General features: G+C 47.4%; 1 protein-coding gene across 24 annotated transcripts in view; it reads left to right on the forward strand.

Annotated features, from left to right (window-relative positions):
* The window catches only part of LOC100647135 (voltage-dependent calcium channel type A subunit alpha-1), a 99,372-nt gene that overhangs the window by 50,944 nt on the left and 30,713 nt on the right, over window positions 1-17,715 (forward strand). For 20 of the 24 annotated variants that reach the window (XR_007223542.1, XM_048404653.1, XM_048404652.1 and 17 more), the window contains 9 exons: window positions 7,864-7,978; window positions 8,222-8,616; window positions 12,510-12,613; window positions 13,512-13,667; window positions 13,830-14,050; window positions 15,530-15,633; window positions 16,433-16,548; window positions 16,771-16,830; window positions 16,930-17,022. Coding sequence is in view for 23 of the 24 variants with exons in the window: in XM_048404653.1 (XP_048260610.1) it covers window positions 7,864-7,978; window positions 8,222-8,616; window positions 12,510-12,613; window positions 13,512-13,667; window positions 13,830-14,050; window positions 15,530-15,633; window positions 16,433-16,548; window positions 16,771-16,830; window positions 16,930-17,022 (1,364 nt within the window). In the remaining variant the exon portion in view is untranslated. Of the gene's footprint in view, window positions 1-2,855; window positions 3,140-7,863; window positions 7,979-8,221; window positions 8,617-9,480; window positions 9,582-12,509; window positions 12,614-13,511; window positions 13,668-13,829; window positions 14,051-15,529; window positions 15,634-15,943; window positions 16,060-16,432; window positions 16,549-16,770; window positions 16,831-16,929; window positions 17,023-17,715 lie in introns of those variants that run through there. The other 4 variants (XM_048404656.1, XM_048404654.1, XM_048404655.1 and 1 more) reach the window with 4 other exon arrangements.

The raw sequence follows: 17,715 nt of genomic DNA on the forward strand, positions 1-17,715 counted from the left end.
ACGTTTGAAAGTACGATCGAATACTCCATGGGACGATCTAACGTCTAATTCGTCGTAAGAAACTGCCTCCGAAAGTCTGTAATTCGATATCGAAGCGTAACGGTTTCTCTCGAGCGTCCTTCACGATCGCGAGCAGAAGTTTATCTTCGGGACGTGGCTGTCGCAAGTTTGGAAAATCTCGAGGAAAATTTGATCGTTTGAAACGACGGCTATAGTCGGAACGCGATTCGCGTTTTCGATCGACGCATCGCAGCGGAGCTAGAGTACTCGGTGTAATCGTTGCTGACCGACGGGCTGCTCTAAAACGCATGCGTTTAGACGCAGACGATGCGTTTATAGCAGCGACGACGAATAAACGCGTTAAAACGAACTCGTGTATCCGCTTTCTTCGCTACCGTGGTCAATTAAATTTGCATATTACTAGCACTTTTGCAAACGCTCGTTGCCTACGCTCTACGCTTCTTCGATAAAAAATTGTTTCTTCGCGATCGACGATTTATCTGCGAATATTTAATATCCGTTTGCTACTCGAAATTTCGTCTTTTCCCACGAACATGACATTTTTCCCACGTACTCGATAACAACGGCAGGATCATCGTCGATAATTTATTCCGGTCGTCCGAAATTTTCGAAATTTCGATTCTATCGGACGAGCGGCAAATTTTCATTGCAATTAATAACATCGTCAGGTTAATACGAGAGTGATGTATGTCGTAGATATGTGACAAGAGTCGAGAGGAAGGTAGAGAAGTCGAGGGGATGCGGCTGTGATTAGGCAGTGCACGTAGATCGACGTACTCGCACACGAGGCACACGAGGTGCACGTAAACGTACGCAGTGACATAACGCGCGATCGCAGAACAATTCGTAGGGGGTGGTGGTAGCAGCAGGGCAAGGGCGCGTTAGGGGAACGGAGGGGAACTGTCGAAACGAAACGGATACACGTATTCGTCGCACACGTGTACAGCTGACGTAACCCCGGTTTCTGGGGGCAAATAGACCGAAAGGTAATTTTACCGGGCTATGTAGGCGGTTATTATGGCTAGGTGGCTCTTTAACGCTGGCCTTCTCTCGCTATCCAACACCCGTTTCTCACCGACGTCCGCCTGCGTTTACACGGGTTTAACGCGCAGACAATGCTATTAGCGCTATTTATGGTGCCTCAGCTTCGTATCAGGCTCGTCCGCATTAGACCGTGGGTATTTCAATTGCGCTCTATTATCTCTCCGTCTCTTCCCTTTTTCTCCACTGGAGCGCAAATTTTGATAAAATCTGGCTTTGCCCGGTAACCGTATTTTGGAAGGATCGCTATCAACGAAGTTGCCTGATTTCGAGATTTGGTCGAGCTTTCTATTTCGCGCGAATTCGCTCGTACGATTAACGATTTTGAATCGGACCTAACGACGTCGTCACGAGGCAGTCGTAATAGCGTCATCGATCTGTCTCTGTATTTGCATCAGGGTAGTCGATGCTCGTTGTTCGCAAACGATTCGCGAAATATGGCGAACTTCATCGCCGAGTAGTCGAGTAATCTTCAGGCCACCGCAAAGTAGCAACGTATTCGTCGCTACTACGTCGAAGCTGGCAACTACCTTTTCAATGACGGTAGCGACGTCGCGCGACAGTCAGAGTCGTCCGTTGAATAAAATCTGTAAAAATACGAGAGACCGCGCGCAACCGGTGATTTCTATATCCTCGTTAAAAGAATCGATAACACCTGGCACACTATCGATAGAGCAAGTATAGTATCCTTCGCGACATAGCAAAGTTGCGAGTCAAGGCGTCGAATAACGATTGATAGCAGCGACATTCAACGTGTCTCTCCACTTAACATCGTGCAAATTTCATTTCCTATAGTAATTTCTCAAATAGGAATGGTTTCTGGATGAATATCGAACGTTCTTTTTCGGCTTCCACGCGTCCTACCCGCTACGTGTTGCAAATGGGATCTCGTGGTTGAACGAGGTGCTGGGAATTTCTTTCCTCTCGAAGTTTATCCGGTACACGTGACGCAAGGTATCGTAGTATCGGATAGGTGGTACCGCGTGACGCGTGTCCGTTAGCGAAAAGTCTTGGCACGCTGTGACCGGCTGATGCGATTACCGCGGTCGATCGACCGCTGCCTGGAGCGCTTCGAATCGAATAATTAAGACGAACGTTATGCAGGGTGATCGCGTCGCTCGACGCCGAGCATAAGCGAACCGCTGCATCGAATTCCCCCGAATGCCGTTGCCCACGGCCGTACTACCTCGACCTAGATTTACGCACTAGCCACCGATGTGCTGGGACGCTTGGACGTTCGCACAACCGCCACTGACCCAACAACACCTTTTTCGCGTTTACGAACACGTACAGTCGATCGGATCACACCGTCGAACCCTAAACGCTAGGACCCAATGTTACGATCGCTTTCGTGTCGTTGTTTGGTTCTATAGATACGTTGCGTCGTCGGAGGTAGTTTGAAATTTCGAAAACGCAAAAAAGGAAAATAGTCGTAGACAGACGGTGGTAGGTTGGAAGGAGGTAGGCAGCCGGTTGACGGAAGAATCCTGCGAAAACGTAGAACAAGCTGGAAGGTACGCGGCCGGTAGTGGCGGTCGTGATGGTCGTGGCTCGGTTGACGTCACCGGACAAAATGGCGGAGAGGTGACGTCACCAGGAACCCCCTCTCTCTAGGTGGCTCCGCAACGTCGCCGACTGTAGCCTCGATATCGCGGAGATGCCAGAGAATCGAGGTGTGTGTGTCGGAGAGAAAGCGCGACAGGGAGAGTGAGAAAGAGAGATATAGGGAGAGAGAAAGAGAGAGAAAGAGAGAAAGCGCGAGACGGTGGAGGTGTCGAACGGGTGGGCGCCGTGATGCTCGCGTCACAGCGCTTTCGGTGCTCCGGTGCTTTTTGGCAAGATCGTTTCGCGCATTTAGAGGGCGACATTAGCCGGCTTTTCGGGTAACGATCGCGGTCGCAGCGCGGCACAGCTGGCTGCCGGGAGACGCCCCGGAGACGCGTTCTCGCGGAGAGCGACGATTGCAGCCTGTGAACGAGTCGGCGACGATGCTTCGACCGGTGCTCGTAATCCTAAGGATCGTTCGATCGGCTTTGGTAGCGTGCACGTGGTGGAAAAACACGGGACGAGGCAAAGGGTAGGTAGACGGACGAGCAGAGGTTGAAAGGTAGGAAGGTAAGCAGCAGACAGCAAGATGCCGGACACACGGGCGGCAGATATACTGCGCACGTGGCGCAGAGCGGCGATTCGGCTGCGCGCCAGCCCGAATCCCTGCGACCCAGGGTGGTGCGACCGGCGCACTCGAGCTGCTGCGATTCTTAGTCGGCCGCCAATTTCATCCCCCTATCTTCTCGTCCCTCTTCCCTGTTTTCTCGCTCTCTCGCTCTTCCTTCGCCCTCTACCCTTTCTTCCGCTCGAATATATTCCTCTCGATCGTTCTCGGTTTAACGTTAACCTCTATTCGGGCTGCGCCTCGTACCGCGTGGGAGCTGCTTCAAGGATGAATCAGGACTCGAGCACGATAACGCCTACCCCCAACCCGCATCACGTTTATTTCATATCGCGTTTTTCTAACCCTCGACGATTTCTCCGTGATTTCTCCGTCATTTACCTTTCTCTTTCTTCGAACGAGTCTCGTCGCGCTTCTTCCGCCCGAAACGCTTTTCAAGAGTGATCGCGATTGGCACGTTCATCGAGAAATCGAATATTCGCGATACCTTGCTCTCGCGGATGTTTGATTTTCGCTCGTAAACGGGACGCCTGCGCCGATTAGTCGCGGTATAGATATATCGTGCGATATTACCGTGCTTGTTTCGAGAGCTCCGAGGCTAGGAAGTTTCTGGTTGCGTGCAAACCCGGTTGCTTAAAAAACACGATACGGTTGATATCGTTGATAAACTTAGCCCCAATTCGCTCGAGTTTTTTTTACGCATTATCGAAAACCGATCTATAACCACGATGTACTGCAACGGCTAGAACGTTCAGATCGTTGATTCGTCGATCGTTTGTAGAAATTAAGGGTAACAGGGATAGTCTCTCGTATTAGTGGCTGACTAAACGACTTCGGGAAGGGTTAACGCGAGAATCATGCACACCGATACAACGATTTTCAAGGAGATCCGTTATAGCGCGGCGTCACGTCTTTCATATTGATTTCCCGAAAGATATTAATAACTCTCGAGAAGTATCGTCGATAACTGATGAGCCATAATAAACTTTTAAGTGCCGTCCCAGTTGCTACGAATAGACACTAATCTCGATGCTTCTCGACGCTGGAACGCCGTTCCGTCGACTAGGATGTCGGACGAGACGCTGCGACACATTTGCTTTCTTTTATAGCATCCGGATAATTGTTCGTTGCCCGAAAGCAGAGATTCAAAGGGCCGATCATCGAAAATCGAAAGAAACGAATATCGTGCACCTCGAACGTTTTCTCGCGATAGTTCGGGTCGGAAAATTCGATATCGCGCATATTTATACCCGCAACAAGATGAAAAAAATGGCCTTCTCTCACGACTGCTCCCTCGTTAGTTCACGATCTGGAATCGAAGGCCAATTATTTTTGCGTGCACCTTCCTTGTCCCGTTCGCCGGTTCGCGAACGTTCCATCTCCTTCGGGCCGTAACCCGACCAGCTATTCTCATGTTCCTTCGTGAATTTTTCTAAAGTAAATTCGCGAGCTCTGCAAATTCGTCGGTTCGATCGGTAAGAGTCAAGGATGGTATTTGCGCAGCAAAAATACGCCGTTCCACCTACCTTCGTTCCCACGTTTCTCCGTTCCGGTAAACGTTTTACGACCTTTCGCATTTAAGAACCGCGACGTTCCCTTCCGTTTTCCTCGAGAAACTGCACGACGTAATCAATCGGTTACGGTCAAACAGACTTTAGGTTTTGCGTCGGTGGTCCGATCATACGCCGGCTAATTCTAGCCAACTACGCGGCGCCGAATATATTCGATCGATAGGATTTCAGCCTTTCGCAGGAAATCGTTCACGCCGAAACGATCTCGAGTTCGTTGATCTCGTTGGTAACGAGTCCGTCGACTTTGCCCCGCGTCGCTTGGAAAAACGATCGAATCGTGAACATTCGGACGACGTAGCGCGTTTGGGCATGCGCGAACGAAACGATCGAGATCGTCGGAAAGACGAACGCATCGAAGAGAGAGAGAGAGAGAGAGAGAGAGAGAGAGAGGGGCGAAAGAGCCCTTGTATTAATTACCGCGAATAAAAAACACGGATGGCCGGCGACACGAGGGTTTGGCACGGATCTCGGTGCTTCGGATCGTGGCTCGGTAACCTGTAAAAAGTCTTTTTGGACGGCGTTGCCTAGCATAAATCGCGATTAACCTTCGTCACGGGTTTTTAACTCGGATTTTTAGCTCGACGACGCAAAGTTAATTCGCCTCTCGCAATTTCGAATGGGAGAGCATGGTGTCGCGACTCGTTCCTCGGTAATTTACCGAGAAATCCCAGGGATCCTCGGCTCAGCAACGATTTCTATCGTAAATCGCTCGGAGACGCTACGTTCCTCGGGCTCGATCGCCAGCCATTCGGCGGAGCGAAGCTCGGTTGCTCGTGCAGAATCGGGCGTTGACCGAGGCCGGTTTGTCCGACGAAGAAAAGAACGATTTCGACTCGGCGCGCGTCCGATCGGTTAAATTCCGAAAGTTTTCGCCCGTGTGCAATCGGCAATAGGTTACACCTGTTGCTGGCGTAACGATCATCGAGACGGCTCGAACGAGGACCGAGCGATGTTAGACGATGCGACGCGTCGTTCTCCGCTGTCGAACTGCTCGGAGGCGGACCGTGCTAGCTCATTTTCGAGAGTACTATCGATCTTACCGATATATGGGCTACGCTTTATCAATTATTCGCGCTTCGATCTCAATAATTCAGAGACCTTCTGTCGGACAGAACGGACGAACGAACAGTCAATCTGACAGGGAGTCGCTTGCAATTCTAACGCGCTTCCTTCGCGTTTAACCAGCCTATCCAAGGGACCTTGTACGGAGAGGAAAAGACGACTTTTGACGAGACGAGTTATTTCGATTTGTGCAAAATGGGTTGGATTTAAAACGTAAACAGTCGAAAAGTCAATTTTCTGGTTCGAACTTGGTTAATTAAACGTTGACGTAACGAATGAGAATATAACAGCGATGATTGCGTCGATAGGTAACGTTGTTATCGTTATTACGACACCGTGGCTGACTGATAATGCCGTGTTGATGCGTTTCGCGTGTACGAGGTCGGCGTAGGTGGCAAATTACCGCTTGCATCGACAATGGACTTCGTATCTACGGCTTGATTAAATTAAATCGTTATTAATTGATCGACGAGATTGCGCGCGTCCTCTCGTTTCGATCACGCTGTTCCTGTACGCGTAGAGCATAGATTTGAAAAACGCCGAGGACATTGCGATTTTTAGATGCCGAGAAATCGTGGAAAACTCGTGCCGCGTGCCAGTCTCGCGAAATTTCAAGTCGTCGCAACCAGACGACGTTTGTAGTTTGCGTTGATCGAACGGTCCGAGCAACGGTTGTATCGACGAATGAATTGCACCGATTCGATGAATCGAAACACGTTTACGCGATGTATCGGTTTACGCAGTTTCGCCAGCATTGACATGAACAACGCGCAATTAGTCTCTGCCGTGTCACGAATTACGCAAACACGTCCGATCGACGAAGGATAATCGCGAACCGAGTTATAAAGGGATACGACCGAACGAATTCGATGTCGGATGTTAGGTCGGCGAAACGAGGATACCATTTTTTAAAGAGCAAACTCGTCGCCGTTAGAAATTTTGCATTATCCGATTACTCTCGTCGTAGAACGAAGGGCGTCGCAGGCATTCTCGAGTCCCAGCGTTCTCGGAAGAACTTACGGAGCACTTTAGTGGGCTCCAAGGAACATCCCCAGTCTAACTACCATCGATCAAGGATATATTCGTTCGCGCGTTGTGCAAATTCAGCAGCCAACCTTTTTCCTAGAATCGATGAATTGGGAAAGGAAAGGTTGGCCAATCGAAATACTTTTTCTATCGTATCTGTTACGTATCGTCGGAGAAACGGTTGGATCGTCGTAGAGGGCGATATCGACGGTAAACGATCTGCTCGCGGTTCAACGCAACAAGGAGTTGATCGTCTTGTTGGTAAACGAGCTAGAACTTGTTAAGGATGGTGACGCTGATCGCAGCTGAATAGAGAGAATCGAGGCTCGGTGAATAGAACGTAATCTGGCAACGAGGCTAGCCAGCTATGTATCGAGCTAGAAGGCACGCAGCACGCGACAAAATGAACGGATGTCCTATGCGGTATCCTTGTCGCGAGTTATTGCATTACCGGCTACCTTGATTGCACTTTCCTACGAGTAGAAGCCACGCACGTGGCAGGCTTCTAGCTGCAAAAGTCTCGGCTAATGTAGTTAATTAGCTCCAGCGGCGTATTATATGCTCGCGCTGGCCATTAACGACCTCTCTGGCGAAACACTTGGCAACTACCATCCGACCAGGCGATTCTTATCCTCCCAAAAATAATCACGCTCTGTACGTATATTCCTGGCGTATTTGATCGCGTCGCAATGCCTCGGTAGCGTGACTTTGCATTTCTTATCTCGACAGGCGGAATCTCTCGCCGAAATTGCTCGGTCGAATGTCGCGTATCACGAAAGTCGAACGCGATCGCGTCCGCTTCTCGCGGTCGCGTATTCGTTTCCGTGTTTGCCGGTGACACGCCGCGAACTACGAGTTTGCAAAATCGATGGTATCCTCTGGTGGCAAGGTGTGCCGTCGCATACGCGTGCCCGATAACGTATCGTGAGCTTTGCTCGCTGGCTAACGCCTTTTATCTTGCGTGATTTGCAGGTTGGCAGCGCAAGAGGCGGCACAAAGGGACCCTGGATACGCGAGTCAGTACAGGAGAAGGCCGAGGTTGGCCGGACTGAGTGGTCTCGGTGACTGGACTAGCTTTGGAGGGGAGGTAAGAGGCGAACTCGAAAAATCTACGTGCTAGTTTCTTTGGTTTGTCGCGGAGGGATCGGGTATCGTTGGGCATTCGCCCCCGAGAGCGTGTCGTAACGAGGAAACGTTCGGTTTCTCGGGGAAAAGCGGTCGCTATCGATCGGAAAAGAATCGCTTTGGGTTTATAGAGTATCGGGGAAGGATACGGATGTTAAGAAAGGGGGTAGGATGAGATTAAAGGGAAGGAAAACGTTGTAAACAGGTACCTGGTCTGGTGGACATGGCGCCAGGCCGGGATCAGGGCGGAGGGGCGGGTGGCGGTGGGGCAGGTGGCAAGGGCACTACGTCGTTGTTCATCCTGTCGGAGGATAACTGCATCAGGAAGCATACTCGCTTCATAATCGAATGGCCGCCCTTCGAGTACGCCGTCCTGCTCACCATCATCGCCAATTGCGTAGTCCTCGCCCTCGAGGAGCACCTGCCGAAGCAGGACAAAACCATACTGGCGCAGAAGCTCGAGGCCACGGAAATCTACTTCCTCGGGATCTTCTGCGTCGAGGCGAGCCTCAAGATCCTCGCCCTTGGCTTCGTCCTCCACCGTGGCTCCTATCTGCGCAACATCTGGAACATCATGGATTTCTTCGTCGTGGTGACCGGGTGAGCGAATCGTTTTCTATTATTCTACGCTACCGATAACTCTCCCCTTTCTTCTCCGGGACTATCTTTGACAACGGGAGGTCTCGCTTTTCCGTATTCCTCCGCTCTCGGTTCGAGTTCGAAAGCCCCGTCGATCGATTTGCGCGCGTGCGAGAGAGAGACGTAAAACAGCCGAGGAATACGGAAAACAGGGACCGTCCTTCGTTAAAATTCGCGAAAGCTCATCGCTCGAGTTTCACGTACTTTCGTTTCCTTCTACTTTTCACGTTACTTTGTTTCACCGCGAACTCGCTCATCATTTCATTCTCCATCCCCCCGTGTTCTTCTACTCCGTGCAAACGAACGAGCGCATTCTTGCTCTTTCCACTTTTTTCCATCTTCCACTGTCTCTTTGTCTCTCTGTTGGTCTCTCGGTTGGATGGCGATGCATCGCGTAGAACGCTCGCACTCGCTTCGTCTCGTAAGAAAACGCACGGAGAGGAAAACAGTGGACGAGGAGAATGTCTCGTACTTGGTCAGGCTTTGATCGAATTTCCAGCGCGTTCCGTTTCGATGATTTCGCGTTTAAACGACCACCTCTCTTGTCCCTCCGATTACGCTCGCCTCGAGGAGCCCTGTTTACGGAGAAAGCCTTTCTTTCCGCGTCGTTCGCCGCGTCCTACGCATTTCGATTTGCTGGCCGACGATCGATTCGACGTCGAAGAGAGAAACGTTTACGCGCGAACGAAAACTCGCAAAACTTGAAATTTAACGACGACGCAACGAAAGGATCTTTCTCCGCATTGATTTAAGATTTAAGGAGATCGCACGTCGATCGGTTTTTTTCGGCCGAGCAGATAGATTCTAGAGTAATCCTTGGATTAGGTCGATGACCGTGTTCGCCGAAACAAACGTGGACGTCGACCTGCGTATGCTACGTTCCTTCAGGGTCCTCAGACCGCTAAAGCTGGTTTCGAAAATTCCAAGTGAGTCAGTCACAGTTCTGCGAAACGGCAAACGATACAAACGCCATAAGTAACAGTACAGAGTGCAGTAACAGAGAACAGTCGAGCAGCAGATTGATAACTAACTAACTAACTAACTAATCCCCCGTTGTTCCTGGCAGTTTGTGTGCGTTCGACTAGTCTCCTTAGTTTTATATACGTTTCATCTTTCTATTACAGATTTATTAGTTTCTATCCTTTTAGTTTCCTTCTTTAGTTTTCCCGATTATTTATACACGTTTTTCACGTCGTTTAAGCGTTCCGTTTTTTATCGTTGATTGACCACCACTTAGAGGCTATGGGTGTATTAGAAACAGTTGATTGACGCTAGATGATCGTTGGCAGTTTGATGATCGATATTAATTGAACATAATATCTATATATATATATATTCTGTGTCCACGTGGTTTGCGTAATTCGAGTGTCTTATACGTTATACATATATATATATATCTATGCGTATTATTGATATTCTACTGTCTCTATAGAGGACTTGCGTGAATTAGTCGCTAGTGTTATATTGCGTTACTATTTGCTCTATATCTTCTGTCGTTATGTTCAGTTTTGTGCACAAGTTATTCGTACATTTAGAGAGTTTCAAAGTCGACAAATTAGACACATACATACGCACGCACGCGCGCACACACACACACACATACACACACACACACACACACAGAGTGGCACGCACGCACACACTTACGTAACATACGGCGCGGATATATCGGCACGTCGGGTCATCGACGAAATCTTTGGCTTTTCATTAGGGAAGGAAAAGTTATCGGACGTGCGATGAATTTTCGTTGCCGCGATGCCCGACGAGTATCTTTAATTCGCCGTTCGAATTTTTTTTCGTATTCAGCTCGCGTAGCGTCTAGCACGTCAGGTGTATCGAAAATTTCGAGAAAATATTTCGCTCGCATACGACGCGATAAACGGCCGAAGACGAACGAACGACCGAAGCGAATTCGATTTAATCGGTGTAAACGGTCTCGCTGATGTTTCGATGCTCGTTGAACAGCGTACGAATTATAATATATACGTTAGATTTCTTTCGATTCGAAACTTGTCGTGTAACGCGGAATACGCACGCGTATACTTAATACACACGTACACACGCAAAAAACACGAAACTACTGGCCTGCAGGTGTCTCTATATTTAGCAAACTCTATCTTTAGTCACAGTCACTGATTGATAGAATTGACTATACGTTGGTAAATAGGTACATGTTCTAGAACAGTAACGTATTCGAGCAAGCTCGTGTTTGCTAGAGAGTGGTACCTTTAGACATCCTCGAGAGACCGAGTCACAGTCCTACACAGACTTTTAGACTTCGACCGAGATATCCTCTCTCTGATCTGCTTTCCCTTCGATCACGGTCCTCGAAATTTCTCTTCCCCACGATTACTCCGCAACACGAATCATAGCGTGCGAACGAATTCGGACTCCTCTTACCTAAAAAAGAAAAAAAAAAGAAAAGAAAAGAAAGAAAAGAAAAAAGAAAAAAGATACCAGGATGCAAATTCAACGTTCGAGAATGAAATCAATTTTTCTTCCACGCTGACCAAGATTCTGCCATGATTCGACGAAGATTTCACGAAGATCTTACGAAGAATGCAAACTCTGCAGTATGGGAAATCTTCCTATTTCGCTTCTAATTTATAGACATTCTCAATTAGCGGTGTATTTTAGGGCCCGAACGATCCTAGCTATATTTAGGACGCCAACGTTATCGACGATCCGTCGTGGTCGTTTTGAACGATAAAATCAGAACGAAATAAACGGATGATTAAACGAAACGATCCGTCGATATTTTTGCAATCGACAGAGAACGGGGGTAAGCTTTGTACGACGAACGAGTTGAACGACCGCGACGGATGTTACGTTTATTATCTTCGTGGAACTAGAGTTATAGTTAGCAGAGGATTGTATTCAACGGCATCTAGAATTAGAATCTCGCGTGAGTAACTTAATAAGAATTTCCTCTCTATCCAAGCGTCGAAATCCTCTTGATAAAAGAAATCATTAAACGTTTAATCTCTTAGCGTAGTTGCTCCATCCCGTCGACCCGTTAACCCGTCTCCATGCTTTCGATATTAAGCCGAATTGATCGAACTTGGAAACCGTTTTCTCCGCCTTTCGCGATTATAGTTTAAAGGGTGATCCAACGATGCGCTAATTCGATAAGCTAATCCGACGCTGTGACAATCGAGAGTCGAGCTTTTTGTCTTTGAATTCGATTGTACGTTTACTTTCACGTTCAGTCGCCATCGATCGCAGTACATACGCGGAAATACGCGACCAGTTAAAAGTTTTATTATTCGCGCTTTCGCTCAAAAGTCCTAGGGCTTCGAAAGTTATTATATTTGCTTGAAAATTGGAAAACGGCACAAAGTAACGATACGTTTTATCGAAAGATTTAAACGAAAGATCGCGTTATATCGTCTGTTATTTACGTTTAACGTTATCGATAGTGTAATTATTAACGATAAAAGATGTCTCCTAGTACTTTTGAGTGTATATCGGATCCGCTTATCAGCACGCAATTTAGTCATAGTCGGCATAGACGTAGTAGGAAATGGTAAAGAACGGTCGCGTTTAAAGTCGCCGATCATAGAATTTCATTCCCTGTCCGTCCGACCTACATAGTTTGGAAAGGCTATAGAAAACGTACGTTGAGATAAAATTGATTTCGTGTCGTATATATTATAAGGAAGAAAAAGAAGCGAAGATATATCGGTCCCCGACGAGCTTCACCCCGATTAGACATTCTCCCATTTCCCATCGGTTAGGTCATAGAACGCTAGTTACCACATAGTTGTGTAGCTTAAGTACTTAAGTAGCGTGAGTATTAGTGTAATAGAGTAGAAAGTAGTAAAGTGTGGCGGGGTGTGTGTGTTTTGGGGCAGGTTCATCACGGCGTTCTCGCAAGGCATAGAACTGGATATGGATCTGCGCACGTTGCGTGCGATACGCGTGTTGCGACCGCTCAAACTTGTCTCCGGCATACCGAGTGAGTAGCGTTTCAATACAATCGGCCATGAAAATCCAGCCGAATCGAACGAAACGGCCTCTCCGTCATTCTCTTCTTTTTTTCTCTATTCTTTTTTTTTCTCTTTTTTTTTAAGTATCACTCGCTCGTCAGATGTTTTGGCACTTTTCGAACGATCAGTTCGCTTTCGAGTCGCTATTGAAAATAATTTCCAGTCACGAAGAAAATTTAAGTATATCGCACGTTCGATTCCGTTCGGTATACGGAGCGAGCTAATTTTTTTCTTAGAAGAAAAAACGCGAAAACACGAGGCTCGGTGCTCGAGGAACGCGCATTCTGATTTGCCTCTGCCTCTGCAATTCGGATACTTCGGGGATCGATCGGATCTTCGATTCTTCGAAACGTTTTCATTGATCGATAGCTGCTACGTAGATCCGATTACGAGCGAACCGACGACTAAACGTTTCAGACATAAAGCTCGTAGTTCAGTTGTAGTATTAACGTTATTTGCAAGTATATATTTTTATATCTATATATCTACACGTAGATGCCTTGCAACGTTAGAACGACTATTTTGTTTTACGTAGCACCACCCAAATAGCTATATCTTTTGAGAGTTGTATGCTGTGTCCATGTAACAAGAACGAAGTATCTCAATTGTTTAGCCGCTGTGGATCCTCGTATCGATAATACAAACGCCTTTATTTAAACACGATAGTCGAGCGTTGATTTCGTTTCGGGAGCTTGGCTTCGGGAAAAAAAGAAAAAAAAAGAAAAGAAAAGACAGTACGGCACGCACGCTTCCCCGAGCAGCGAGGAAAAATAAAGAGACGCGAAACGAGTAAAAAGAGAGTAAATAAACGCTTGGAGGGCGCGGTGGTTGGGCCTGAATTACTCCTGTCGAATTTCTTCCAAACAGGTCTCCAGGTGGTGCTCAAGTCTATTATCAAGGCAATGGCGCCGCTTCTGCAGATCGGTCTGCTGGTGCTCTTCGCCATCGTGATATTCGCCATCATCGGGCTCGAATTCTATTCGGGAACCCTGCATAAAACGTGTTACAGCATCAGGGATATCAGTGAGTAAACCGCGTCGAGAGAAGCGTTTCTTTTCTTTCGTTCGATACAATTTCGTTCGGAAAGCAAGAGCCGGAGAGAGAAAGCGATCCGTCCAAGTACTAGAGTCGTTGACGAATGCAAACGAAGGAGAACCGATCGGTCTGACGTTCACTCTGTTGTAGATGTAATCGTGAAGGAGGGCGAACAGGCGAGCCCGTGTAACACGGACAACAAATCCGAGGCGCCATTCGGGGCCCACGTGTGCGACGCGAACATCTCGACGTGCATGGATCACTGGGAGGGACCAAACTTCGGCATCACCAGCTTCGACAACATCGGATTCGCCATGCTCACTGTCTTCCAGTGCATCACTATGGAGGGCTGGACTGCCATATTGTACTGGGTAAAGCAAGAGATATGTCCTTCAGTGTTAAAAACTCTCTGTCTCTTTCTCTCTCTGTTTCCTATATACGTACGTTTCTCCGTTTCGTGTCGTCACGTCGCGCACCTACCCCGAGTCAACGCGTATCAAACGTGCCGATTCTTTCTCCGTTCCATGTCCACGTTTATTTATTTTCCTATTCGCATTCGTCGTTCGTTTATCGCCAAATTTCTCTCGTTCGGCTCGAAATCGACCGCGAACGACAAAGACTTGGTTTCGCCAAGGGGAAAACCACCTGGCGTTGCGAGTGGTCGATTCGAGTCGTCGATTCGACGAGAGTACGTTCCATTCTCTCTGTCGTTTCACTTACCTACCCTATATATGTATACCTTTCTTCCATTGCTTGCCGTCGTTCGCTACTTTTAATACGTCTGTTGAAATTTCTAAATGTGATCGTATACTTCGTCCCTTCGTAACGATCCTTCTATCCTTGTCCGATCGTCCATTGTCTGTGTGCCCGTGTTTATTTCTCACCCCCTTCTTTTCACTTTATATCTGTGTCTGTGCCCTATGACGTCTCGCTTCCGCCCGTCTCATACTTGTTCGTCGGAACCGAAGAGAAATGCTTGCAGATGTTTTACAGCTAACACTGACCTACATGTTCACCTTGCTCAGTATAACACTGTCAGTTTCAGCCCTCTTTGCAAATCTTGGTGTTAATCGCATTTCTTTTTGTAAGCTTCGTACTCCGCGCTACCGGAACTCGAAGAACTTCAAACCGCGCGATCCTCCGTCGGAGGATCTTGAATTTCTTCGATTCGGTTCCGCGCACAACGATCGATATCTTTCGTTTCTCGATACGATGGAAATTCCTTGTCTATCTTTCTTTATTTTTTTTATTTTTTTTTAATTTATTTTTTTTTTTTTTTTGCAAATCGTATCTTACAAATAATACATGCCTGTTGTATGAGAAATGGCACTGCGATATCCATGAAACTGTTGACCGTTGTCTCTTTGTATAGTGTTAATATGTTCTCTCTTCTTTCTTTTTTTTTTTTTTTTTCCGTTTTCTAATCACTGTCACCTTAAGTGTTGTGTGTAATCGACTAGTCGTGTTACTCGTGATTCGTAACGCTGCACGATGAGCGTACGGATCGACGAGCGTGTACCTCGAGTTTCATTCTTGCAACTCGAAACGAAATTGGCCTTCGCGACGAGGGAAATTGGTGCTGTTTCTTGCAAGGGAGAGTTAAAAACGAAAGCTCGAAGATTCTTAGAGATAGATTCCCAGCGGGACGAGAACAAGTGAGAAAAGGAAAGGTGGGAGGGGAGGGGGGAAGGGGAGGGAAACGAAGGGTCAAGTGTCTCGATGTTTGTACGTCGTATGCCAACCGTTTGGTTTCGATCATCGCGATCGATGCGCGTGACAGCTGCGTGGAATCGGTGACTCGCGCTCGCACACGTAACATGGGCTTCACGTGGCTCTGGTCAAATTTGCAGACAAACGACGCTCTTGGCAGCACGTACAACTGGATTTACTTTATACCATTGATCGTCCTTGGCTCATTCTTCATGCTGAACTTAGTTCTCGGTGTCCTGAGCGGGTGAGTATCCTCATTTTCGATTATCGCGATCCTCGTTCACGTTCGTTCTCTCTGATTTGCCAATTTGCCGGATTTTTACGAATTTTACGAACACGTAACAAATCCACGGTGAACGTGAAACGTTATTCGCTTTCTTACTGAATTATGTAAAAGAGAAGAGAAGGTATTTGCACGTGGAAGAAAAATGTCTCGTGGATTCGTCGCGTCGACGAGAATTCGTTTATTCGAAGTACGAACGGCTCAACGACTCGGATGAGGCAGTCGCGGTTTCAGCGAAGAACGGCCGATTACGTTTCTTTCTGTTCGTCAGGGAGTTTTCGAACGAAAGAACACGCGTCGAGAGGCGGGCGGCTTATCAGAAAACAAAGAGAAAGCGTCTATTCACGACTGCGTTCAGTGCCTACTTAAAATGGATCACTCAAGCAGGTTTCGAAACGATCGATCTTTCCTTAAGTTCGTCGCGCTAGCCGTTTACTCGCTGGGTAGGCGAGTCGCCAGTAGCAGTAGTAAAGCCAGAGTAACTGGTCGTCGCGCTACGTACCTTCCGCTAGTAGTACAACCTGTAGTTGTTTGCCCCGATAGACACCGCGTCGCGGTTAATACGATACGTTACGTGCCGTTATTATAGAATCCTTGGTAGACCCACTCGCTAGGTTAGAATATACTCGGCGACGACTCGGATATTCGCTGGTTAAAGTAACGCGCTTAAAGAAAGAAAAAGGGGAAAGGCGTATTTACGTGGAAACGATCCCTTGTCGTCCCGTGTAACGCTGCTCTATCATCTTTGTAACGCTTGTAGAGAGTTTGCGAAGGAGAGGGAAAAGGTGGAGAACAGGCAGTCCTTCCTGAAATTGCGAAGACAGCAGCAGCTCGAGCATGAACTGTACTGTTACCTGAATTGGATCTGCAAAGCAGGTTAGAAAGTCAACATGCCAGCTACATCGTTTATCGATCGCGCACCCTTTACGGCTAACGTCTTTTTTAGGCTGTAAACTCTCGTAGCTTTTGTCCTTTTTGTATCAGTCATTTTACGCATCGTCTAACGATAGGTCGATCCTTTTTCGTTCGACCGAGTTCGCTTTCGTCTTCTTCGTGCGTTCCACCGTATAGAGAGTAAATATACGTTGTTATTTGTAGAGGAGGTAATACTCGCGGAAGAAAGGACCACGGAAGAGGAGAAGAAGCACATATTAGAAGGTTGGTGGTTGGGTCTCGTTACGAATTTCTTTGGTCGACGAGAATGTTAAAGCGTATCGAGCGAGTGACAGAGGAGAAAAAATGTACGTATGTTTGCAGGAAGAAAAAGAGCCGAGGCGAAAAAGAAAAAGCTTGGCAAGAGCAAAAGCACGGATACGGAGGAGGAGGAAGGCGACGACGACCAGGACGACGGTGAGTTGTATTTTTCCCGCTCGACGTTACCTCTAACGCGTATATTATCTTTGACTGCTCTTCGATCGAAAATCGAAACGTTAATAATCTTTGAAACGATTCAGACTCTAACGAAGGATTTCGCATTGACTTTTGGTAAACCGACCATCGTTCGTGCATCGTTCGTAATTGGATAGAGGACGTTAAAGAATATTTACGTCTTACGATCATTCTCTGTTCGCATTGGGGAGAAAGCATCGTTTCGCTCGTTTTCTCTTTCATTTCCAAGTCTCTCTCGGCGTTACTTTCTATTTTGCATATTCATGTTCATCGGCGTTGCAATCGACGCGTTAATAAACCAAAGTCGGATGGTCTCACGAGTAATAATCTTTGCCTTCCCGTTGAAATTCTATCCACGATCGAACGAACGAAGAAGAAATGCAGAAGTTGGCGCGAGCGAGAATTGCTCGTGGGACGATCTGACGTTCCTTCTGATTTCTGTTTCGCATCCGATAAAGAGCGACACTTTAATTCCCTCGACCACGGCGACGAACATTCTAGACACACGCTATCAGATGCTCCTCTTGTTTCAGTGCCTAAGAAAAATCTGAAAGGTAACTACAACCAGACAGTGTTACGATTCGCAAAGAGCAACGTAAACGAGGCTGTATTCGTAACTTGTTTTCGTATTTGTTTCCTCTGTGTTTTTCCCTT

This window comes from Bombus terrestris, chromosome 3 (assembly GCF_910591885.1).
Source record: "Bombus terrestris chromosome 3, iyBomTerr1.2, whole genome shotgun sequence".
Taxonomy (NCBI): Eukaryota; Metazoa; Arthropoda; class Insecta; order Hymenoptera; family Apidae; genus Bombus; species Bombus terrestris.